The 24139-nt window shown below is 49.2% G+C and overlaps 1 protein-coding gene across 4 annotated transcripts in view; it reads left to right on the top strand.

Annotated features, from left to right (window-relative positions):
- Window positions 1-1524: 1524 nt before the first annotated feature.
- CAMKK2 (calcium/calmodulin dependent protein kinase kinase 2) overlaps window positions 1525-24139 on the top strand; it is a 33555-nt gene continuing 10940 nt past the window's right edge. For 2 of the 4 annotated variants that reach the window (XM_004430001.3, XM_004429999.3), the window contains exons 1-13: window positions 1525-2033; window positions 5781-5828; window positions 6527-6580; window positions 7323-7374; window positions 9404-9537; window positions 11870-11906; window positions 17018-17039; window positions 17184-17272; window positions 18424-18623; window positions 19617-19670; window positions 21735-21808; window positions 21902-21989; window positions 23113-23241. In XM_004430001.3, the coding sequence (XP_004430058.1) occupies window positions 1590-2033; window positions 5781-5828; window positions 6527-6580; window positions 7323-7374; window positions 9404-9537; window positions 11870-11906; window positions 17018-17039; window positions 17184-17272; window positions 18424-18623; window positions 19617-19670; window positions 21735-21808; window positions 21902-21989; window positions 23113-23241 (1425 nt within the window). In that variant the 5' untranslated portion in view covers window positions 1525-1589. The remainder of the gene's footprint in view (window positions 2034-5780; window positions 5829-6526; window positions 6581-7322; window positions 7375-9403; window positions 9538-11869; window positions 11907-17017; window positions 17040-17183; window positions 17273-18423; window positions 18624-19616; window positions 19671-21734; window positions 21809-21901; window positions 21990-23112; window positions 23242-24139) is intronic. The other 2 variants (XM_004430002.3, XM_014787122.2) reach the window with 1 other exon arrangement.

Raw genomic sequence — 24139 nt, 5'->3', positions numbered from 1 at the left:
GCAGTCACTGCCCCTTCCCCCTCAACGTCTCCCCAGTCTTATGCAACAACTAATCTACTTTCTGTCTCCATGGACTTGCCTATTCTAGAAGCTTCATATAAACAGAATCAAACATATGTGACCTTTTGGGTCTGGCTTCCTTCACTTAGTGTGACGTTTTTGAGGTTCATCCATGTTGTAGCAGGTGTCAGTATCTCATTCCTTTTTATGGCTGAATCATATTCCATTGTGTGGGTGGACCACATTTTGCCTATCCATTCATCTGGTGATGGACGTGTAGGTTGTTTCCCCTTTTGGCTATTGTGAATAGTGCTATTTGGATGTATACCCAGGAACAGAATTGCTGGGTCACATGGTGACTCTCTGTTTAATTTTTTGAGGAACCACAAAGCTATTTGACGTCAGCCTTTTCGACCTCATGTTTGCTTTACGTCTGGCGGGCACCAGCTCGGGGCTGAACCAGGAAAACATTAGATAATAGATGTGTCGAGCCCGGCTCCTCAGACAACACAAACTGCCCTGGCTCACACTCTCGGGCCCCTGGCCTTCCTCTGATGTGACCCCGACCCCACCGCACTCCTCAGTTGGGAATCATTGGCCTGAGGCCAGGCCAGGAGACCAGACTGCTGTGCGTGTGGACTTTGCATTAGGAGTCCTTGGACAAATTCCTTTCTCTCAAGCCTCGGTTTCCCCATTTACAAAATTGGGGTATAATAGCAAACCAACAGCCCCAGGTGCTTGTAAGATTATGTTGATGTGTAGAAGATGTCTTGTAAACTGTGAAGTGCTGTCTGGGTCATTGCCATTGTGAAGTGATGCAGCCCAGAGGTCGCCGTGTGGAAGTATTTCATTTGGCCTGCTCAGCGTTTAAAAACATTTGAATTAATTGCTAATTAAAAAAAAACAATCAAGAAATATCACCTAACATCCTCAGTTTAGGGCTTCTCTGGGGGGGAGGGAGGGAAAACCAGGCAATACTAGGTCGGAATCCCTGCTTACCAGCAATTGGCTTGAGCTGAGAGTAGCTGCTGCCTCTGTAGGCAGTGTGGGGGCTGTGTTTTGGGGTTTTCTCTTGCTTGGTTCCTACAGGAATTGAGTTTGGAATTTTTTTTAATTTTTTTATTTTTTTTGCTGAGGAAGATTGGCCCCGAGCTAACATCCGTGCCCATCTTCCTCTACTTTATATGGGATGCTGCCACAGCATGGCTTGACAAGCAGTGCATCGGTACATGTCAGGGGTCTGAACCCAGTAAGCCTGGGCCACCAAAGCGGAGCGCGAGCGCTTGACAGCTACACCGCTCGGAGTCCCCGGGAATTCTTGTTAAGTGTGAGGAGGGGCTTTTAAAATAAGGAAGTTAGAGTATGCTCTTCTGTATAGACTGAGATCAGATCACATGGCATTTTACAAGATTCTTTTTAGGACAAGACCGGAGGCAGGACTGGGGCGCCAGCCTGGGCAGCAGGAGCGGCCCCTTCCCTGGCCCTGCCGCAGGCTGAGGTGACTGAGCCCTCCTCTCTCTGCAGGTGGCGTGGCTGCCGGATGGGAGTGCCCCGGTGTGTCCGCGCTGGGTGAGGCCGGCGCATGCACCATGTCATCATGCGTCTCTAGCCAGCCTAGCAGTGACCGGGCCGCCCCCCAGGATGAGCTGGGGGGCGGGGGCAGCAGCAGCGAAGGCCAGAAGCCCTGTGAGGCCCTGCGGGGCCTCTCGACCCTGAGCATCCGCCTGGGCATGGAGTCCTTCATCGTGGTCACCGAGTGTGAGCCGGGCTGTGCCGTAGACCGTGGCCTGGCCCGGGCCCGGGCCCTGGAGGCCGATGGCCAAGAGGTCCCCCTCGACGCCTCCGGGTCCCAGGCCCGGCCCCACCTCTCGGGTCGCAAGCTCTCCCTGCAGGAGCGGTCCCAGTTGGACGCGAATGGACGCTGCGCGCACCCCGCCCTGCCCTCCTCGCCCGTCGGCTCCCCGCAGTTGTCGCCGCGGCTGCCCCGGCGGCCCACGGTGGAGTCCCACCACGTCTCCATCACCGGCATGCAGGTGCGTGAGCCGGCGGCCCTGGCGCGCTGCCCGCGCGTCCCCATGCGGGGCTGGGCTCCCCGGGAAGGGTTCCAGTGCAGCCAGTTGATTTGGGAGGTGACCCCAGGAAATCCGGAAGAAGTCAACAGAGGGTGCGCGATGGAGTCAGTTACCGCCATGGGCAGCTGGGGCTCCATCTCTCGGGAACCCTGTTTGACAGCGTAGAACATGAGCCCCAGAGTTATCCCACCTGAGGGCCGAGGGAGCGGGGCCTTGTACAGCGGCTCCCGCAGTCACTGGTGAGGGCTGCTGGCCGGGGACCTGCCCTGAGTGTGGGCAGAGCGGCTGCGGAGCCAGAGAGAGCCTCCAGCGAGGAGGTGCAGGTGCTCGCGGTTGGGACTTGTGCTGGGGGCCCTGGAGTGGGGATGGCGGGTCAGTGAGAGGCCTTCGGGCCTACCCGCGTGGCCCCTGTGGCTGGGTGTGCACCGGGCACTGCACTCAGCACTGTGTGTGCATTTCTCATTGGCTCCTTTCCATAAACTTCTGGGAGGGAGGTTAGAACTCACATCGCCCTCAGGGTTCCCAGGGCCCCGCGCGATCCACCCCTGCCCCTTCTCCTGCCTTTCTGCTGCCGACTCGCAGAGCTTGGTCCATCCCCACTTGTTTATACTGCTCAGATATCCACGCTCATCCCCTCTGTTAGTCTTCACTCTTGCTGTCCGCTCTCCTTGCATCCTCCCCCACCTTTGCAAGGCCACCTCCATCTGATGCGCAAGTCTCAACTCAGATGTCACCTCCTCCAAAAGGCCTCTCAGACCACCCTCTCTAAGCAGCCCTCGGCCCCCAGCCCCCTCTAGCTTGTTGCCCTGTTGATTTTCCTTCACTGTCTGATTATCCGTGTGTGTAAGTTAAGTGCTGCTTGTCTTCCCCTAGCTAGGATGTGAGCTCTGTAGGAATAGTCTTGTCTGCCACCATCACCCATGCCTAGTGAGGTGCCTGGTGCATAGTAGGAGCTCAAAAATATTTGTTGAAGGAATGAATGAGTTTAATTGGGAGTAGCCTGGAAATCAGGAATGGTTTTCTTAGGGGACTGATGTTTAACTGCATTTTGAGGGCTAGGTAGAATTTTCATAGTTAGGGATGGGTAAACAGAATTCACTGCAGGGAGAGTGCACAGCGTGAGCAAAGGCCCAGAGGTAGAAGGCATGATATAGGGGGAAGGGCAGCTAGGTCCAGGTCAGTTAGCTGGAGTATGGGGCCCATAATAGGGGCCACTGTGGCAACAGAGCTGGAGGGAGAGATTGGGTTTATATCAATTAGAATTGAGTCAGCTTAGGGAAATAGAGGACCCCCCCCCCCCAACAACAGTGGCTTTAACACAGTAGGGCTTATTTATCATGTAAAATAAATCTGGAGCTAGGCATTCAGGACTGATTAGCTTCATGGTCTCAAGATGGCTGCTGTGGCTCTAACCTTCACAGCTCCATTCCACGCAGAAAGAAGGAGCAGGGAAGAAGGGCAAAAAGTGTCTGCCTCCTAAGTCAGTCTTCTTTCCTGGAAGATCTACCCAAATACTTCTGCCTACCTCCTACTAGCCGGAACACAGTCACATGGCCACCCCAAGCTGTAAGAGAGGCTGTGAAATTCACTCTTCTAGCCGGTGGAACATTACCACCCGGAGTTCCATTTATAAGGAAGAAAGGGGCGACTGGTATTGGTGGGCAACTAGGTGACTCTGCTGAGGTCAGAGCTTTAGATGGCCTCGAAGGCCAGGCTGTGGAGTCAGGACTTGACTCTGGAAGCAGCAGGGAGCTGGAGCTGACGTGGTCAGAGTGGACTCTCAGAAGATGAATTCAGCAGTGTGTGGGGGTTGGAATAGGACGCAGTGAGACCCCCTCAGGACAGCTCCGCAGGGTCGCCCTCTGCCTGTCACATTCCTCTAGGACTCAGGGAATGAAAGTAACACTGGAGAGAAGCATTGGGAACAACCTAAAATGTCCACCAGTGAGGGGCGGGTTCTGCGAGCCATGGGGTGCTGGACAGCAGAGACACGCGGACCTGCTCCGTGTGCACGTTCCGACATGGAGCTGTCTCTAGGGATGTTGTTGAGTGAGAAAAGGGAGTGGAGAAATGATTTACTGTGACACCGTTTATGCCTCTCCAAACCCAAAACAGTACTCTGTGCTGTCCACAGGGGCATGTATGCGTGCGTTTACCTAGAACAAGGCCTGGACCTTTATACAGCAAACTGATAGCAAGGTTTGGGGGGAGGGTGAGAATTGGGAGGGGCAGTTAGGGGAAATGTTGGGCTTATCTGTCACATTTGAAGTTTTGTTTTCTCTCGTGTTTCTTTTCCCAGTGTTACTTCTTGTATTATTTTCCCCCTATATTGAGGTATAATTGAAGTAAACTGCACGTATTTCAAATGTACAGTGTGATCAGTTTTGATGTATGTATACATCTGCAAAACCATCACCCCAGTGAAGATTGCAGGCATTTCCAGCATACGCAAAATGCGTCCCTCCCCCTACTTTCCCCTTTCCCAGGTAACCACTGATCTGCTTTTTAATAGATTAGTTTACAAGTTCTAGAATTTTACATAAGTGCAATCATTTAGTATGTACCCATTTTTAGCTTAGCTTCTTTCACAGCATAATGATTTTGAGATTTATTCATGTTGTTGCATAAACCAGTAGTTCAGTCCTTTTTATTGCTAAATAGTATTCCATTGTACAGATGTGCCACAGTTTTGTTTATCCATTCGCGTGTTGATTTGAGTTGTTTCCAGTTTTTGACTAGTACGAATAAAGCTGTTATGAACATTTGTATACAAGTCTTTGCATGGACGCATGTTTTCATTTTTCTTGGGTAAATACCTAGGAGTAGAGTGGCTGGGTGGTATGGTGGGTGTTTGTTAAGAAACTGCCCAACTGTTTTCCAAAGAGGCTGTACCATTTTAAATTCCCACCAGCAGTGTATGAAGGTTCTATATGCCCTACATTCTGACAACACTTGGTTTGGTCAGTCTTCTTTATTTTAGCTGATCTAATGGGCGTGGTTTTAATTTACATTTCCCCGAGATTAATGATGTTGAACTTCTTTTCATGTGCTTATTGATCATTTGTATATCTTCTTTGGAGAAGTATCTTTTCAAATCTTTTGCCCATTTTTTAATTGGGTTGTCTTCTTATTAATTTGTTGTAAGAGTTCTTTATGTATTCTGGATTCTAGTCTTTTGTCTGATATATGTGTTACAGATAGTTTCTTTCAGTCTGTAGTTGGCCTTTCGTTTTCTTAATAGTGTCTTGAGGAGCAAAAGTTTTAATTTTGTTGAAGTTCAGTTTATCATTGGTTTCCTTTTATGTTTTGTACTTTTTGTGTATTATCTCAGAAACCTTTGCCTGTCCCAAGATCACACAGATTTTCTCCTGTTGTATTACCTTATATTTTTACAGAACAATATAGTCATAGATTACTTGTTTAATTTAAAATTAACTTTTAAAAATGGGAACAACCTTTAAAAAAGTGGGTTTTAAAAGAGTACATACTGTATGATTACATTTTTACAATGTACAAAAACTGAGCTGTTAGAAGCTAGGATAGTGGTCACTGTGGAGAGGGACCAGTGACTGGGAGGTGCTTCTGGGGAGCTGGAAATGTTCTCTTCCTTCATTTGGGTCCTGGTTACATGTCTTTGTTTAGTTTGTGAAAAATGTATCTAGCTGCAGACTTACAGTGCACTTCTATATGTTTCTACTTGCTTTTCAGGATTGTGTACAGCTGAATCAGTACACACTGAAGGATGAAATTGGAAAGGTAAGTATGCCAGGAGCCAGGCTGGCTTTCCACAGCTGTCAAGGCCTCTCAGATACTATGGAGGGAACCCGCTAGGGCTGGGAGTAGGAGCTGAGTACTGGAGACAGGCTGTGGGGGAGAGTTTTGCCATTAATGGTCCATTTGTTTTGTTTTTACATTGTAATGTAATGTATTAATATGTTTCTGCAAAAGCTCAGAAAGTTTAGAGAAATCCCATATCATCATGGTGGTGGTTACATCCCCCCTAATTAGTGTTAGTTTTTTTCCCCCCTCTGGTACTCTCACATCTGTTTTTGCTTTTGTTTCAGCCCCTGAGCAGTATCATAGCAGGGGTCAAAAACTCAAATGCCAGTAGAGAAGCAGTGAGTGATATAAATGAGTGAAGCGGGCTAGGTATGAGACAATAGGGAGTGGTGAGAACTATGGCGAACTGTTAACATATGGACACGAGGGCTCCATACAGCCCAATATTCCGATTTTTTCGAAAGGAGCTGGGAGTCTGGATTTTTATATTCAATCTTTCTGTTTTTAAACATTGGCAACTAACTCAAACTTTGTAAAAACTGCGGGTCCAACAAAATACAATTTCAGGGCAGATTTGGCCATTGGGCTGCTGGTTTGCAACCTCTGTATTAGGGTCCTCATTTTGCAGATCATAACTTCTGGATAGTATGTCACAGGCATCTCCCTTTATCCAGGGCTCCTATGGCGTGGTCAAGTTGGCCTACAATGAAAATGACAATACCTACTATGTGAGTATCCACATCCCCCTCCCCGCCCCCATCCTTGTCCAAAGAAAAAGCCTCCTTTCCAACACTTGGCTTCCTGAAAGGTTTTCTTAGCTGCTGTATCGTTTTATTCTTAGGTCATGTTCATTTTGTGCATTAGGAAGGAAGTGGTGCTCCCGTTTTACACATGGGGAAGTGGGGAGGTAAAGTGATTGGCTCAGGAAGAAAATGAGTAAATTCAGCAATGTCTCATATCCTTACTCTGGGCTGGCGTTTCTGCATCCTCCATCGCACCGAAAAGTGGGCGGTAGCGAGACAAACTGTCCTTGTAGCTGAGGCTTTGGGGTCAGTCCAGTGTGGGTTCAAATCCTGGCTGTCCCACGTGCCAACTGTGTGTTCTTGGGCAAGTGACATAACTGCTGAACCTCGGTTTCCCCGTATGTAAAACAGCCAGTCATACCCCTCCCTCGCCCATCACTGCAGCTCACTCGTGTCTTGAGTCAGTGGTAGCGAGTCCCAAGGCTCGGGGTCTCCCAGCTGGGAGAGATGACCTGGAACCTTGGAAGCACCTCAGGGCTAGAGGGACCCCGGGAGTTTAGCCTCCACACAGCCTGTAGCTGCTTGACCCGCTCGGATGACGAGGTGCTCACTACATTGTCCTGAAGCTGCCAGGGCGGCAAGTCCTTGGGCAGGCCTAGGCGTGGAGGGAGCTCTTCCTCTACCCTTCTCTCCATTTTAACCAGGTTGCGGGTTTTTTCTCCTACAGGCGATGAAGGTGCTGTCCAAAAAGAAGCTGATACGACAGGCGGGCTTTCCACGTGAGTTTGGTGGGCCAGGGCCTTTGTTCTTAGGTGCAGGGGCTGGGGCAAGACAGAAGAGATCCCACTGGATGGTGTCTCCTGCAGAGAGTGCCCTGGGTGGACGCCCCGAAGACAGCGCTGGGCCTCCTGCTGAGGATTTTTATTCATTTTCATTAAAAAATATTTATTAAAGTAATATAGATATCAAGTCAAAAAATCCATTCAAGGAAAACAGTTTGACAGTTCCTCAAAAAGTTAAACATGGAGTTACCATATGACCTAGCAAATCTACTCCTAGGTATATATACCCAAGAGAGCTGAAAACACATGTTCACACAAAAGCTTGTATGTGAATGTTCATAGCAGCACTATTCATAATAGCCAAAAAGTTTGGAAACCACCCAAATGTTTGTCAGTGGATGAATGGATAAACAAAAGGTGGTCTATCTATCCAATGGAATATTATTCAGCCATAAAAAGGAATGAAGTATTGACACATGCTACAACACAGATGACCTTGAGATCATTATGCTTAGTGAAAGAAGCTAGACACAAAAGATCACATATTGTATGATTCCACTTATGTGAAGTGTCCGGAATAGATAAATCCGTAGAGACAGCCGATTAGTGGTTTCAATGGGCTGGGAGTAAAAGGGAGTGGGGGTGACTGCAAATAGGGTATGGGGTTTTTAGGGGAGGCCATGAAAATGTACTTGAATTATATAGTGGTGATGGTTGCACAACCTTGTGAATGTACTAAAAACCATTGAATTACACATTTTAAAATGGTGAATTAAAAAAATTTAAATATCACAAGGCATTTCACTTATATCTACAAAAAAAGGAAAAAAAACAGGAGGACTTAGAATGGAGAACAAGTTTGTTGCTATACTCCTCCCTCTCCCTACAGGCAGCCCCCACTTTAGCAGCTGGTGATTACTGTGTGTGGTCGGGTGATAGACCTGTAGGTGATCATATCAGAGGCTGCTCCAGTGTGAGCTCCCTGCCAGCAATGCTGGGCAAAATGGGGGCTTGGGCCAAAAAGAGAAAGTCAATAAGGAAAAACATAAACCCCATCCTGGCACCAGGACCCTGGTTTATCCTGCTTATCCAACCTCTGAGCCAGATAATATCCTTGTGCCATTGTTTCTTGATTTATCAGTTTTTGGCATTTACTTCTGACTTCCTCTGAGGACAGCTTAAACCACTCCTTACCTTCCTTTCCCCAGCCAGGCAATGACATGATACTGTGATGCTTAGCTCCTCTGTTGTTACTACACCTGTCACTTTCCTCCTTGTTCCAGCAGGTGTAGCGAGTGTCTTTCCTTTGAACTTGTCTTTCCTCCTTTTGTATCCCACTTCTGACACCTGCATCTTTGCTTTGACTTTTCCAAGGCTGACACATCTCCATTCGGTTCTGTTAATCACAGTTAGATCCTCACTTACATGTAGTGTGTGACATAATAAGTGTCTTGACTATGGGCCTTTCCGTCACTGTGACCTTTTGACTCTTAGTCACTGCAGGGCCAAGGAGGGAACTGATTGCCTCTCCCTTTTGGCATAGTCTTTTGTTTTTCCTCTCACTGACTCTTACGTCTTTTCCTATCCCTGACCTCATTTTATCTCTCTACTAGTTCCATGAGTTAAGGAGGTGAGGGGTAATGTTTTTGTCCATCTTATGGAGTGGGAAAACTGAGCCCCAAAGAGGGGAAGTGATCAGCTCACCCTGGGATGTTGAGATTGCTGAGCCAGACCCCAGACTTCTTTTCCCCATACCTCAGTGAACTCCTGATTTTCAGTGTGGCCCGGGGCATGGGATGGGAAGGAGGGGATTCACAGACAGCTGAGCAGCGGGGCTGGGTCTCTGGTCTCACTGATTTCCAGCAGCAGAGGAGACAGGTGAGAAAAAGGCTGTGTAAAGCCCCAGGTAGCATCAGCCACTCCAGCCCTGCTGAGACCCTTCCCCTTTGGTTGTCCCACCTGCATCTGCCGTCTGCGGGGGAAAGTCTCTCTGCCCTGACCCTGGGATGGTTCATGTCTCCTCCAGGTCGCCCCCCACCCCGAGGCACCCGGCCAGCCCCGGGGGGCTGCATCCAGCCCAGGGGCCCCATTGAGCAGGTGTACCAGGAAATCGCCATCCTCAAGAAGCTGGACCACCCCAACGTGGTGAAGCTGGTGGAGGTGAGGTGGGGGGATGTGGAGGAGGGAGGGGAGGTGGGTGATGGTCCAGCCCTGGCTCTGTTGTTAACAAAATGCCACACCGCGAGTTCCGGGGAGAGCCATGTCACGTCACACAGCCTCTTGTGGGGCTGAGTAGTGGTTATTGCTCCAGGCTCCTTCATCCCTGTTATTTCATGTAATCCTTACCCCTCCCTAAGACTATTTATTACTCCTGTTTTACAGATGAAGAAACTGAGGGTCAGAGGGATACTGAGGCTTGGCCTTCACCCAGTTCTGTCTCTTTGGAGCTGGTCCTGTTCCTACTACACATATGAGTAGTTGTAGCACAAAAGCAGCCACGCACGTGTAAACAAGTGGGCGTAGCTGTGTTCCAATAAAGCTTTATTTACAAAAACAGACAGAGGGCCGTATTGGGCGTGCACGCTGTAGTTTGCCAACCCCTGCTCTAGATCAGCAGTTCTCACACTTGGTCTCAGGACCCCTTTGTGCTCTTAAAAATCATTGAAGACCCCGAAAAGCTTTTGCTTATTTGGGTTACATTTATTAATGTTTACCACATTAGAGTTTAAAACTGAGAAATCTAAACGTTATTTATTAGTTCATTTAAAAACAATAATCCTGCTACATATTAACATAAGTGATATTTTTATGAAAAATAACTATATTCTGAAACAAAAAATATAGTGAGAAGAATGGCATAGAATTTACATGTTTGCAAATTTGTTGTTGTTAATGTTCGGCTTGAGAGAAGATGGCTGGATTCTCATGTCTGCTTCTGCCTTCCTCCTGTTGTGTCATCACATGTCACGTGGTTTCTGGAAAACCGCTGTATACTAGTAGAGAATGGGAGTGAAAAAGGCAAATATTGTCTTAGTTTTAGAGCGAAAATAGTTTTGATCTTGTGGACTCCTTGAAAGCATCTCGGGGACCCCCAGAAGTCCCCAGAACACGTTTGGCGCACCTCTGGTCTAGATGACAAGGACTTGTAAACTGCATGTGATAAAGTACTTTACTGGACGTATGTTCAAAGTTCTGTGGGCGTACGGAGTGGGAGCAGCCAACCCAGCCTGAAGGGGCTGCGGAAGGCTTCTCAGGGGAAGTGATGTTTGAGATGACCCTGGTTGTTCCCTGGATGGAGAAGACAGAGAAGGAACAGGGAAGGGCATCATGGGAAGGAACAGCATGTGCAAAGGGCTGGAGGCCTCTATTTGGGGGTTATGTCCCTGCCTTTGCTAGATGTGAGGCTTAGCAGCCATGCCTTGCCTGAGGCCCATCAGGTGTAGAGCTCTAGGTGGGCCAGGCCCTGGGTCTGACTCCCCCCACAGGGCAGGGCGTAGGGATCAGAGCTCCAGGTTGGCTGCCCCCGGCCTCTGCCTAGAGTGCATCCCTTTCTCAGGGCTCTTGTCCTGTGGATCTTGGGTGGCTGGGGAAGGCGAATGTGATGTGGGAAGAGACGGGAGGACCAGTCTAGCCAAGGAGCCTGCCATTGTTTCTCCGTAAACAAGAGAGATGGTGGCTGCAGGTCATCTCCACCTGTCACTCGGAGTTTCACACTCTCAACTTGCTGATGCTTGAGTCGGCCATCTTAGACGAAGCCCAAAGGCACTTGGTTAGCAAGTGGCTCTGGGTCCTGGCGGGCTCTCCCTTTTCCCCACTGCCCTGTGGCATCTGACCTCTCCACCCAACAAGACCGTTTGCCCGCCTGTCTGTTCATTCATCAGACGTTTCCCGAGCTCCTGCCGTATGCCTTGTCCTGTACAGGGGACCACAGAGGCAACCAGGTGGAGACTGCCTGCTCCCTGCCCTTTGGAGAGAGGGAGAAAGGTAGAAATAGGGATAAAATGGAAGCAGGAGGGCCATGAGGAAGGAAAGGGGGAAAGTGCGGTGGCAGTTCCCGGCAGGGAGGCGTCACTTCCTGGGGCAGCAGGTAATGGGGGCGCTTCATAGAGGAGTCAGAAGAGCCCAGACAGGGCTTGAATTTTCACTCTGAGGATCAGTCCGTTGTCTCTTAGGAGACAGTGGGATTCTTATGTAAGCTGAGACATTTGCCAAGGGAGGAAATTGTCCCTTCCCTTTTGTAACCTCCTTTCTGGGTGTTTTGGACCCTTGAGGATTGGGCTAGAAGGTGCTTGTTTTCCAGATGGCCATTTGGATCGCACACTGGGTTTTTTCCAGTGCCTTTCGTCTTAACTAGAAAAAACAGTGGAGAGCACAGCCCTCCCGTTGGCAAATGCAGTCATGTGGATGCTGCTTCCTCCCTGCTCATATCTTTTATCTCTCTTCCTCTCCCCTGCTCCTTGTCTCCCGCCTGTTCCATGTGGCTTGCCAACAGGTCCTGGATGACCCCAATGAGGACCATCTGTACATGGGTAAGAGAGCCCTTGCCTTCTGCCACCCTCGCTCTGGCAGCTGTGCCTGCCAAAGCCCAGGGGTCCTCTCGAGGCATCCTCTGCCCCTGACATCTCCCACCAAGGATAGCTTCCCCTTTCCTGCTCCAGCTGGGCCCCACAGTGAACCACAGAGAAGGCCCTACCTCTGGTTTGAAGCAGGAGGTGGAGGGAATTCTTGCTGGAACTTTGTCTGGATGTCCTATTCATTTGCAAACATTTATTGAGCACCTACTGTGTGCCGGGCACCGTTCTAGGCACTAAGGATGCAGTGATGAGTAAGAAAGACAAGGCCTCTGCTTTTATGAAGCTGGCATTCTAGCCAGGGAAGACAGATAATCAACAAGTAAATAAACTGGATAATCAACTTCAGGTAGAAGCTCTGAGGAAGATTAAACTGGGTGATGTGAGAGAGAGGGATGGAGGGGCCACTTCAGATAAGAGGTGACCATTCAGCACCTGAATGTCAAGGATACAGCCCTGTTAAATCTGGAGAAGAGCATTCTAAGCAGAGGGAACTGCAGGTGCAAAGGCCCTGAGGCTGGTGAGAGCTTAACATGTTTGAGAAAAATGTGGCTGGAGAGAGTAAACCAGGGAGAGAAGGTGGGGATGAGGGTGGAGGGTCTGGGAGGCCATGGTGGGGGCATTTGGAGTGTTGGCACTCACATGGAAATGGAAGGACTCAGACGTGTCCTTAGAGACCTCATTTTTTTAAAATGATGAGGACTTGGGGCAGCCCCCAGTCAGCTCTCAGCATAAGTGCTGACAAGGGGAGGAAGGGCAGGGCTAATTTAAAACTGGACAGCAGACTGTCGGGTCCAGGAATGCCTGATCGACAGGTCACATGTGCTGGTAATGTCTGGCTTGGGTGGGCATTCAGACAAGCCTGTGCATTTTGAGCAGGTACAGATGACAGCAGGAGGGTATCAAGGAGATGAGGGAAACGGGCGTGGCCAAGGTCAGGCTGGAATCCAGAAGTCTCCTGGATGAGCAAGGGGATGGTCCCTTGCTGCACAAGGAGTGATTGATCATAAAGTAATGGGTCTGGTTTGCAAATAGAGCTCAGAGCTCAGTTTCCCCTAAAATACTTGCTGTGGTTCAATTCTGAGGATGCTGTTGTGTAGGACATTTTATTTTCCTCCCAGGTTTTTATTATGAAAAATGTTAAGCCTACAGAAAAGTTGAAAGACTAGTACGATGAATACCTGTATACCTGCCACCCAGATTCAACAGTTAGTAACTTTTTGTCGTATTTGCTTTATCAGTCTAGCCACCCACCCGTCCATTTCTCTGTGTTTTTTGCTGAACCATCTAAAAGTAAAGTAGCAGATGTCTTGACACTTAAGCCCCTAAACACTCAGTGTGCATCTCATAATAAGGACATTCTCCTACAGGACCGCAATACCATTATCACTTCTGAAAAAGTTAATGCCAGTTCTTTGAGAGCATCTAGTGTGCAGTCCATATTCAAATGTTAGAACTTTTAAAATTTTCCTTTAGAAACAATTTAGAAGCTACACAATAAATAATATCAGATATGTTAACTTTTTAAAAATTTTGAGAGCGAGAAACATTTATTATAAAAATGTGAACGTTACAGAATTGCAATATTTCTCAAAATGTGATACCATCACCACTTTAAATCTGTGAGATTATTTTAAGTAGGACATGGACAAACATTAAAAAAATTTTTTTAGATTTAATTTACCATTGTATAGGAAAAACTATAACCAGCAAACTAAACTCATGATTTCATTACCTAGGATAAGGCTAAAAATTTAAAAACTGAGTTGATTTAAAGAAAAATGTAAAACAAATAATAATTTACATGGTATATAGATATGGCCAGATTATAAACATGGTGGGCAAATGAGAGAAGTTTGGAGAAATACAGCGGAAATCACAAAATGTGAAAGATAGTTTTTGGCCCAGAATGGCATCCCCAGTGTAATTGGCTCACTTGGAGCTCCAGACCTGACTGCATGGCTTTGGGCTGTTTCTGAGGAGTTTGTTGGTTCATTCAACAAACATTACAGTTTGTTGGGCCCTGTTGTAGGTTCTTCAGGGAACGAAACTCAAAGCTCCCTGCCCTCAGAGTACTATATTGCTGTTGTGAGGACAGACAGACACTCAGTACCTACATATTACGCATAGGCTTCAAAGGGGATGACACCATGGAAAAAAGCAAACCTGAGCAGGGTCGGGGGGCCAGGAGTTCCAGGTTGGGGGATTGGGAAATAGAGTGGCTCATCGAGATGCCTCACTGAGGGGACGTTTGTGCAGGACAATGGGGACCGGATGGTAGAGGGCACTTTACACCATTGTAAGATTTTGCCTCTTACTGAGCGAGAAGGGAGCCATTGGTGGGTTTTGAGCAGAGGAGTTGAATGAGTATAAAAAGAACATGAACCAAGGGGCCAGCCTGGGGCCGAGGGGTTAAAGTTCCACATGCTCCACTTTGGCAGCCCGGGTTCGTGGGTTTGGATCCAGGTGTGGACCTACACCACTTGTCAAGCCATGCTGTGGCAGAGACCCATGTACAAAATAGAGGAAGATTGGCACAGATGTTAGCTCAGAGCTAATCTTCCTCAAACAAAAAAAAAGAGGAAGATTGCCAACGGGAGTTAGCTTAGGGCGAATCTTCCTCACCAAAAAAAAAAAAGAGGATTGGCAATGGATGTTAGCTCAGGGCAAATCTTCCTCAGCAAAAAAAAAGGACAATGACCCAAGCTCCAAAGGGGAGTTTCCTAAGCCATTTGAATGAGGCAGCTTCACAGTTTTTCTGTTCTCAAGGTGGCCGTGTGGAAAGGAGGCGTGTGGACTTTTGGTTTGTGATTCCAGTGGTTTTGAAAATCTTTCCAGCCACAGCCATGTGTGGCGAGCACAGACAGGGTAGCGCGTGAGGCTGGCAGCAGGTATCAGCGAGGGTCCTGCAGCTGCAGGTCTGACCCTAAAAGGTTAGAGATCATGATCAATATTTCTAGAAGTTAAAAACTTCCCACCCACCACTCAGCCCCAGGAGAGGTTAAACTGTTAGTGACTGAAAATAGACCTGTTTCCACAGGCCAACTTCCCCCAAACCAACTGACTTGTGATGCTTGGGTGAGTGGGAGGAAGGTGCAGAAATTCATGAAGCAGCTCTCGAGAGTTCAGACTTCCATAACCCAGGCAGGAAAGGCTGGAGCAGAGGGGACCGGTGCTCCTATCTGTGGAAGCCTTTCCCTCAGCACTGTCGCCTTTCCTGCTAACCACAGCCTGAAGCCATGGCAGATCTGCCCTAGCTTGGGTTTGCCCAGCAATGGTTGATGGACCTGAAGACAGGGAGGGGCCCCAGGGGAGTCAAGTTCCTGGTCAGAACCTGTAAGCCTTCTTCTTGTCTGAGCAGCCAGCTCTTTCTCCTCCGCCACCTCAGCCCCTGGAGAGCTTTGAAACAACCCTTTGATTTCTTCCATAGGAAACTCCAATGTGGGTAGATGATTCCAGAACAACAGACAACTCTGAAGTTATTCTCCACTGGATTTTGAAATCCACGGCGCTATTTTTTCACTTCCTAAAGTGCAGCTTCATATTCCCAGTTATGTTTGTCCAAGCAGAACAGAATTAAAATAACTATGACCCTAGACTCAGCAATTCCACTCCTAGGTGTATAACTAAAACCTGAAAACAGATATCCACATAAATACTCGTATGTGAATGCTGTACACATATTCATAGCAGCACTATTCACAACAGCCAAAATGTGGAAACAACCCAAATGTTCATTGGCTGATGAGTAGATAAACAAAACGTGGCATATCCACACAATGGAATGTGATTCAGCCATAAAAAGGAATCAGGTACTGATCCATGATACCACATGAATGAACCTTGAAAACATTATGCTAAGTGAAAAAGTCAGTCACAAAAGGTCACAGGTTGCATGATTCCATTTATATGAAATGTCCAGAATAGGCAAATCCATAGAAACAGAAATCAGATTAGTGGTGGCCAGGGGCTGGGGGAGAAGGTATGGGAAGTGACTGCTAATGGGGTTTGTTTTTGGGAGGATGAAAATGTTCTGGAACTAGATAGAGGTGATGGTTGCATAACATTGTGAATACTAAATACCACTGAATTATGTACTTTAAAATAGTTAATTTTATGTTATGAAGATTTCACCTCAATTTTTAAAAATGCAAAAACCAACAAAAAACGCCAACAACAGAAAAACTGCATTCCCTGAACACAGTTTATCTAATACTTGGTGGTTGTTGGTGGGGGTTCCCCACATACACAGGGCTGGGAAGAAGCTGGCACGGTGTGAGGCATTTGCGTGTTGTGTGTGGGTGTGAGTCAAGAAGGGCCTGTTTCAGAGGGATGGGATGAGGTGGCTTTTGAGGTGGTGGGAAATCTCCACCCCCACCTCTAGCTCCAAGTCTTGGTTTGGATTGAGAGTCATGGGAAAGGGTCCGAGGGCCAGCTGAGCACTGAGCGTTGAAGAGTTGGAACAATATTATCCAGCCTTTCTTGGTGTGTGGCCTGACACCACCTGGCAGCTGGGAGAATGTGGGAGAGGCTGTTGAAACCTGTTCTTGATGTTTCTTGAATCGAAACTTCTCTAGGATTCTGGAGACTGCTAGGGCTACTTGTGCCTAAGAAAATGGACGTTTGGGTTGTGTCCCCTTAGACCTGTTCTTTGGCATAAGGTGGCTCAGGACCTGGGCGTGACTAAGAGGACATAGTTTAGCATCAGTCATATCCCTGGAACCTCCAAGGTACGAGTAGAGAGATGAAAGGAGCCCATGACTGTCTCTACCTGTCTTCTGTCTCCCTGCTTTGTTTGCTCTGGCTGGAGGGTTTTCAGCTGTTTTGAGGACTAGAAGTACAGCCAGGCTGGGGTCCCAGGGACACCAGAAATCTCTGACCCCTAGCCTCCTGGTGGGAACTTAGAAAAGCAGGACCTTGAGTGGCTTTGGTTTGGTGGACTGTTTCTCTCCCCAGCCCCATTAGTTTCTGTGCTTCTTGGTGTTTCTAGGGGCAGTTGTGAGGTGGGGAGGATGGGAAGGAAGACGGATTTCTCAATGTGACAGTTTGCCCCCTTCTCTTCCCTACAGTGTTTGAACTGGTCAACCAAGGGTGAGTGTCCCAGCTTCCGGTGGGCTTGATGCCCGAAGCTTCTTGAGTTGCAAAGCCCAGCCAGATGCCACTGGGCTTTGCCGGTGAGAGAGGGCAAAGGCCGGTGTGCCTGGTTTGCTTTTCATACGTGTGTCAACCTTTCAGGCCTGTGATGGAAGTGCCCACCCTCAAACCGCTCTCTGAAGATCAGGCCCGTTTCTACTTCCAGGATCTGATCAAGGGCATCGAGTACTGTAAGCAGGGCCTGTAGGAGGACTCACCTCAGGGTGGTTAGCATTCCCAGGTAGTGGGTGGAAAGTGGAAAGTTTCTTGTTTCCCTCCTGGAGCGCAGGAAGGTGGGAGGGAAACAGAATTGTCTGAGATGCAGAGTCATGGATGGCTGCAGAGAGCCCTGCTGGGGCCGTGACCCTGGCGAGCAGACACCCTTCTTTCTGCCACACAGAAAAATTAAGAGCAATAACTATAGTCACTGTTTATCCAGCATTTTCTATGTGTACCAGTCACTGTTGGCAGCTTTATTTGCATCGTCCCTTATTTCTCCCAACAACCCTGGGATGAGGATCCTGTTAATCTCCTGGAACCTTAGTTTCCTCACCTGTAAAATGGGAATAGAGTCTCTCTCACCAGGGCTGAAATCAGCCAGTACATGTCAGTAGTTCTGATTGGCAGGTGTCCTTTCTGCTTCTGTTTGTTAAACATTTTGACTCTTACCCTTGCCGATCACATCGGATTGTTATGAGATTTAAGTGGGGTAAATGGGGAGCACTTAACACAGGGCTAGGCTGCGGACTGGACACTGAACAAAGGGTGCTGCTGCTCCTGTTACTAATATCATCATCTCCATCATCATCATCACCACGGAGATGCAGTTGGCTCTTCCAGACCATAGGATCGTCCTCTGCCATAGGCTGACATTCAGGCAGGAACACTTAGCCAAGACCCCAATCCTGCTGTGTGTTCACACTTCAAATCTGCCTGTTCCAGTCCTTGTTGGTTTGGTGAATACGTTGAGTGTTGGCATTAGTAAGTGAAAATATGTTTGACTGTCACAAGTCTTGAGGCTTCTAGCTGGGAGCCAAGCTCAATGAAAACTCTCCATGCACCTTCACACCGACTATAGCAGGCAGTTAATAATGGGTCTTGGCAGTTGGTGTTTCACTCCTCATTTTTGAGGACTAGGAACTTCCTTAAAGACACCCTTTCCCCCTTATCCCTCAGAGCTGTGGGTGTCCAGCAGGTTTGGGAGGGAAGGCTGGGAAGGGTCTGGGGCTATGGGAGAGCAGAGAGGTCCATGCCTGTGTCTCTGGGCTGTGTGGGCCATGTGGAGCTCCTCACGTGATCTTCCTATCCCCTCTCTCCCATCCATTGTCTACCCTGCCCCCAGTACACTACCAGAAGATCATCCACCGGGACATCAAACCTTCCAACCTGCTGGTGGGAGAAGATGGGCACATCAAGATTGCCGACTTTGGTGTGAGCAATGAGTTCAAGGGCAGTGATGCGCTTCTCTCTAACACTGTGGGCACGCCCGCCTTCATGGCACCCGAGTCACTCTCGGAGACCCGGAAGATCTTCTCTGGGAAGGTAGGTTTGGACCTGCCAGAGATGCTGAGTTCTGTGCTCGTGTTAGGGTCCTTTTGGTTGAAAGCAGCGAAAATCTAGTTCAAACTGGCTTAAACAGTGAATCCATTGGATCATGTAGATGAGGAGTGGGGTACATTTGGCTTTGGGCTTAGCTAGATACAGGGATTCAAATAGGAATCTGTCTTTCCATCTCTCAGCTCTGTTTTCCTGAATTGGTTTCCTGCCCAGGAGGGTTGGTCACCAGCAGCTCCAGGCTACTTGGCTATCAGTTTACCAACCTCAATAGAAAGAGCATTCCTGGGCCGGCCCCGTGGCTTAGCGGTTAAGTGCGTGTACTCCGCTGCTGGCGGCCCAGGTTCGGATCCTGGGCGCGCACCGACGCACCACTTCTCCAGCCATGCTGAGGCCGCGTCCCACATACAGCAACTAGAAGGAAGGGCAGCTATGACATACAACTATCTACTGGGGCTTTGGGGGAAAAAATAAATAAAATTAAAAAAAAAAAAAAGAAAAGAAAAGAAAGAGCATTCCTCTTTCTGGAGAGCTCCAGCGAAAATCCTGGGATTGGCTCTGATTGGTCCAGCATGGGTCACGTGCCCATCCTTGAACCAATCACTGTGGCAGTGGGGAGGGGGGTGTGTGTTGGGTGGGAAGTGGTTCTCTGATTGGGCAGGTCTGAGTCATATGCCCAGCCTTGAACCAATCACTGTGGCTGGGGAAGGGGGAGTGGTGCTCTGGCCAGGTCTGGGTCATGTGCCCATCCTTGAACCAATCACTATTGCTGGGGGAAGTGGTGCTCTCAATGGCTGGGCCTGGATCATGTGCCCACCCAGAGGCCAGGGGGCAGGATCAGCTCTACCCCAACTCTGTAAACTGAGAGTAAAGAAGAGGTGGTTCCCCAAAGGATGGCTGGAGGACTAGATGCTGGACAGGCAAAAGCAGTAGATGCCCTTCACTGTTGTCCCTTCACACGAAGCTCTCTTTTTCTTTCAGGCCTTGGATGTTTGGGCCATGGGTGTGACGTTGTACTGCTTTGTGTTTGGCCAGGTAACACAGTGGGGTGTCTTCTGTGTGATGCTGGGTGGCCCCCTTAGATTAATAGTCACCCTTGCAGGGAGACAGTACTTATTCATTTAAACCTTATATCATTTTATTTCCACAGTTAGATCTGAATATGAAAAAGGATGCCTTCCCAAATGTACATATCTATATATGATAGTCATATCTGTGAAAAAATGATCTGATGAAACAGAAGGATTGGCAGAGGCTCTAAAGGTTGTAAATAATTGATGAATTTAAGGCAAGGACAGCAAATGTGCCACCTCTGCCCACTCCTAAACCCGAGACAGACATCACTAATCAATAACTGCACTCTTTCCTCTTGAGCCCAATACTGCTTGATGTTCTTCTCAACAGAGTGTTCCTGGAAGCTGTTGTTGGAGGGATTGAATTGGAATGGAAGTTAGAATCCATTTAGCATTATTGATTTAGGGAGTGCTGTTTTGTCTTTTTTTTTACTGTTGTTGTTTTTATATTATTGATATCTAGGGGCTTCTGTTTTTAACTCTGAAGTTCTGATTGATTATGTGAGCAATAAAAGCATGGATTTTTCCTCTTTATGAGCTTCTGCTCCTATTGAGGAAAGCTTAAGAGACTGTGAGAAAGTAAAGGAGTTTATAATCTCCTCCCCGCCAACATTTGATTAGAAAATTTACAATCATATAGCAAAGTCGAAAGAATTATACAATAGACACCCACGCAGCAACCACCTAGATTCTCCCACAAACATTTTACTGTACTTGCTTTATTACATGTCCGTCCATCCTCAATCTGTCTTATTTTTTTACACATTTCAGAGTAAGTTGCCAGCATCTCTACACTTCCTTCCAAATGCTGCAGAATGCAGTCATTAGTTAGAGCTCACTGTTTGTTTGTGGTTCTCTTTTTTTTGTTTTGGGGTAAAATTTACATATAATGAAATGTACAGATCCTAAGTGTACTATTTAAGGAATTCTGTCAAATGGATACAACTTTTATCTCAAGTTACTGCTCTTAATGGAATCATTTTCCTTGGACAGGAGTGGACCAGGTCACTTTTTGTGACCTTTTCCAACCTTCTGAGCACCCCACATAAAGCGTCCTTTTTCCGGCAGAATACCTGAGCTCCTCCTGGTCAGGCCCTCTGCCGGGTGAGAGCATCAATTTGTCACCCGGGAGGTGGCCTCAGAGTCAGCCCAATTTAGGCTTAAATCTCAGCTTTGCTCTTCCTGGGACACATCACCTCTCTGAGCTTCTGTTTTCCTCTTCTGTAAAAGGAGAATAATACTTGTTGTTTCTTACGGCTTCTGAGAGGATCGACAGAAATAATTCAGGCGTTTGTTAATTCCACAAGTATCTGTCGAGCCCCTGTCTTGTGCCAGGGGTGTGCCTGGCCTCTGGGGAGTCAGCAGTGAGCAAGACAGATGAAAATCCTTGCCCTCTTGGGGCTGGCCTTGCAGTGTGGGAGTTAAACAGTAGACAAATGCACATGTGATGTAACGTCAGGGATAGGTGCTCTGATGAGAAATCACAGGGCGGTGGGAGGGAGCGTCTGTTTTAGCCAGGAACCCAGGAAGGCCTCCCTGAGAAGTTGGCTTTGATCATACGCCTGAATGATGTTGTGCAGATATTGGTGGGAATAACATTCCAGGCAGAGGGAACAGCCAGTGAAGTCTTGGTGCTGAGAAACCTCAGTCCAGGGACCGGCTCAGGCTCAGCCCTCACAAATCACTGCTGTTACTAGTATGTCTTTTGTATTGTTCTTAGTATTATTATTGTTCACCTGGCAGGTGGGTGAAAAAGAGTGTTTCCTTTCGTATAAGTGGGTAAATTGCAGCACAGCTACAGAGGAAGGCCGCCATGTGGTTGGGATGGGCTCTAGCCCTTCTAGAAGGCTATTCCTGGTCCTTCTAGAACTTAGAGGGATGGGAACTGCTTCTTTTCTACACTGGGCCCCTGGGCTGTTTATTTCTCTGCTGTAACCCATATGGAGTGACACTAGCACAGGACGGCCCTTGCAGGATGGATGTGCCAGCCGTTGACGGCCGTTCTGTCCCTGACGTCTCTCTGCAGTGCCCGTTCATGGACGAGCGGATCATGTGTCTACACAGTAAGATCAAGAGTCAGGCCTTGGAATTTCCAGATCAGTGAGTATCATCTGTCTATCCCAAATTGCCCCTCTCCAAGCCCTTGGTGGTCCTGTGTGTGTCTCCCTCTCCTGCTGTGTCTCCCACCCCCAGGCCCGACATAGCCGAGGACTTGAAGGACCTGATCACCCGCATGCTGGACAAGAACCCCGAGTCCAGGATCGTGGTGCCGGAGATCAAGGTACCTGGGGGTCGCTGCTGCCCCACTGGGTGTGTGCCGGGGGCTTGGCCCGTGTTCTCTGCTTGGAGTTGTTTGGCTCAGCCCCGCCTTGGCCAGGCCCCATGCCCCTCCATCCACAGTGCCCGCCCTCCTAGGCACCGCTGCCCTCCTGTGCCCTGGGGCCTCTGGGCTGCTGGGGGCTGGTGGGGGCTGGGAGGAGGCTTTAGGACTTGTGTTGACTGTGATTGCAGAAGTGGGATCTGCTGCCAGCAGGGCAGCTAGCGCTCACTCTGATTGGCTTGGGCTGATGCACCCACCCTCCCTGGACTGGACCAGACCGGGGCCTCTGTGTGCTCCATGCCCTGGCTGCCAAAGTCCTGGGTCATTTCCTTGACCCTGCCCATCACTTTGAGTGAGGGTGGGAGGAAGTTAGTGAGCAATTTGACCCCCTCCCACCTCGGCCTGCTGAATTCCACCTAGTTGCAGAAAGCACTATTAGGAGAGACCCCCGTCCAACCCTACACGCCCACCAATGCCACATCCACACATCTGGCCCTTTAAGAAACCTAGAGATTTGCTGCGGGAACTCCTGGGCACCTAGCTAACTAGCTTTTGAAGAGGAGGCAGCCCAAGAGGTTACATTAAGGACTTGGACCCCAGGAGTGGGTAATGGGGGGGCAGACCCCTGCTTGGGTCCTCTCCTGATTGTATCCTTCTGACTTTGTGCCTCCCTGAGCCTCTGTTCCCCCTTCTGTGAAATGGGGAGGATGCTGCCTGCTCTGAGCTGAGCCTTCCAGGCATTGGGCAGAGTTGTTGAGGGTGCTCCTTGGGCAACTATGCAAGGCAGATGCCAAATTCCAGTCACTTCTGCCAAGACCTGGGGTCAGATGGAGAATCTGGTCCAGTGCACATCCCAGCCTCCTAGCTCCCTCCCATTCTCTGTCTTTTCCACGTTTCCTCCCATCTCGCTCACCCCACCCTCTGCCTGGCTTGCCAGCTCTCTTGCTTGCCTGACCTCAGGCCACTGCCTCTCCCCTCCCGCATTCCCTCCCTGGCTCCGCTCACCGGCAGGGCCTTGGCGTTGCTCTCCTGCCTCTGGGAGCCAGCCGTTCCCGCCCCTCACCCCTCCTGTCATTCGTTGAAGCTGCACCCCTGGGTCACGAGGCACGGGGCGGAGCCGTTGCCATCGGAGGACGAGAACTGCACGCTGGTCGAGGTGACTGAAGAGGAGGTCGAGAATTCGGTCAAACACATTCCCAGCCTGGCGACCGTGGTAAGGCGGGAGGAACCACTGACCAAGATAGAGAGAGCTGAGGTGGGCCCGGCGAGGACGGGCATGTGAGAAGCAGACATTGGGCCTGAGAATCAGAGGATGGCCGGGTCTGCCCCTAACCCACAGCCACCAGCCTCTGGGCCTTGGTCACACATCAGGCCAGGCGGCCCCTGCATCTTCTAGCTTTAGTTCTGTCTACAGCCACGTCCCATGTTACCAGAGAGAGGAGTAGTCCCTCTCCAGGGATCTTGTTGGCTCTTCTGGAGTCCCTGCTTTCAGAGCACGTCATGGGGAGCAGGTGAAGGAGGAGGAGCAGGCCAGGTGCCAAGTGTGGGAGCAGGAGCCAAGGTCTGTAACATGGGATTCCCACCCGGCTGATCTTCAGTCTCTAGAGAGGATGGCTTAGCTTGTCTCACATCTGCCGTGTGGGCAGCTTCCAGGGCTGGGGCAGGGGCTCCCACTTCACATGCCTCACAAAGTTCTTCCTGACTCCTGAGGGTCAGAGTTTGCTCAGGAGCCACGAGGCCCCCTTCTGTGGCCTTACGTTTGGGTCCTGAACCAAAAAGAAGGAGCCCGAATGTGGAGTCCTGAGGCCTAACCTTGGACTCTGAAAATCACCCACTTGCCAAGCCTCTGCCCAAGAGAGTGTCTGTCTCGAGGAGGGAGACCAGGACCCTCAGGGGCCCAGGCTCCAGGCAGCAGAATCCAGCTGGCCACCCCGCCACGGCCACCTCACAAGCCCCAGAGTGCGTTAGGCCAGACTGGCCCAGCGGGTAGGCAGGGCCTTGACTCTGGGAAGGGACCGGTAGGACTGTCTACAAAGACACAGTGTGCGGCCTCGAGTGACTGCCCCTTTAGGAGCCCAGATGCTGGCTCCGTCTCTCCCAGCTTTGCACCT

The sequence above is a fragment of the Ceratotherium simum genome, chromosome 35, assembly GCF_057802395.1.
Source record: "Ceratotherium simum simum isolate JZ-2026a chromosome 35, ASM5780239v1, whole genome shotgun sequence".
Classification (NCBI taxonomy): Eukaryota; Metazoa; Chordata; class Mammalia; order Perissodactyla; family Rhinocerotidae; genus Ceratotherium; species Ceratotherium simum.
Note: the sequence above shows the minus strand (reverse complement) of the source record. Positions and strands in the feature narration are given on the sequence as shown.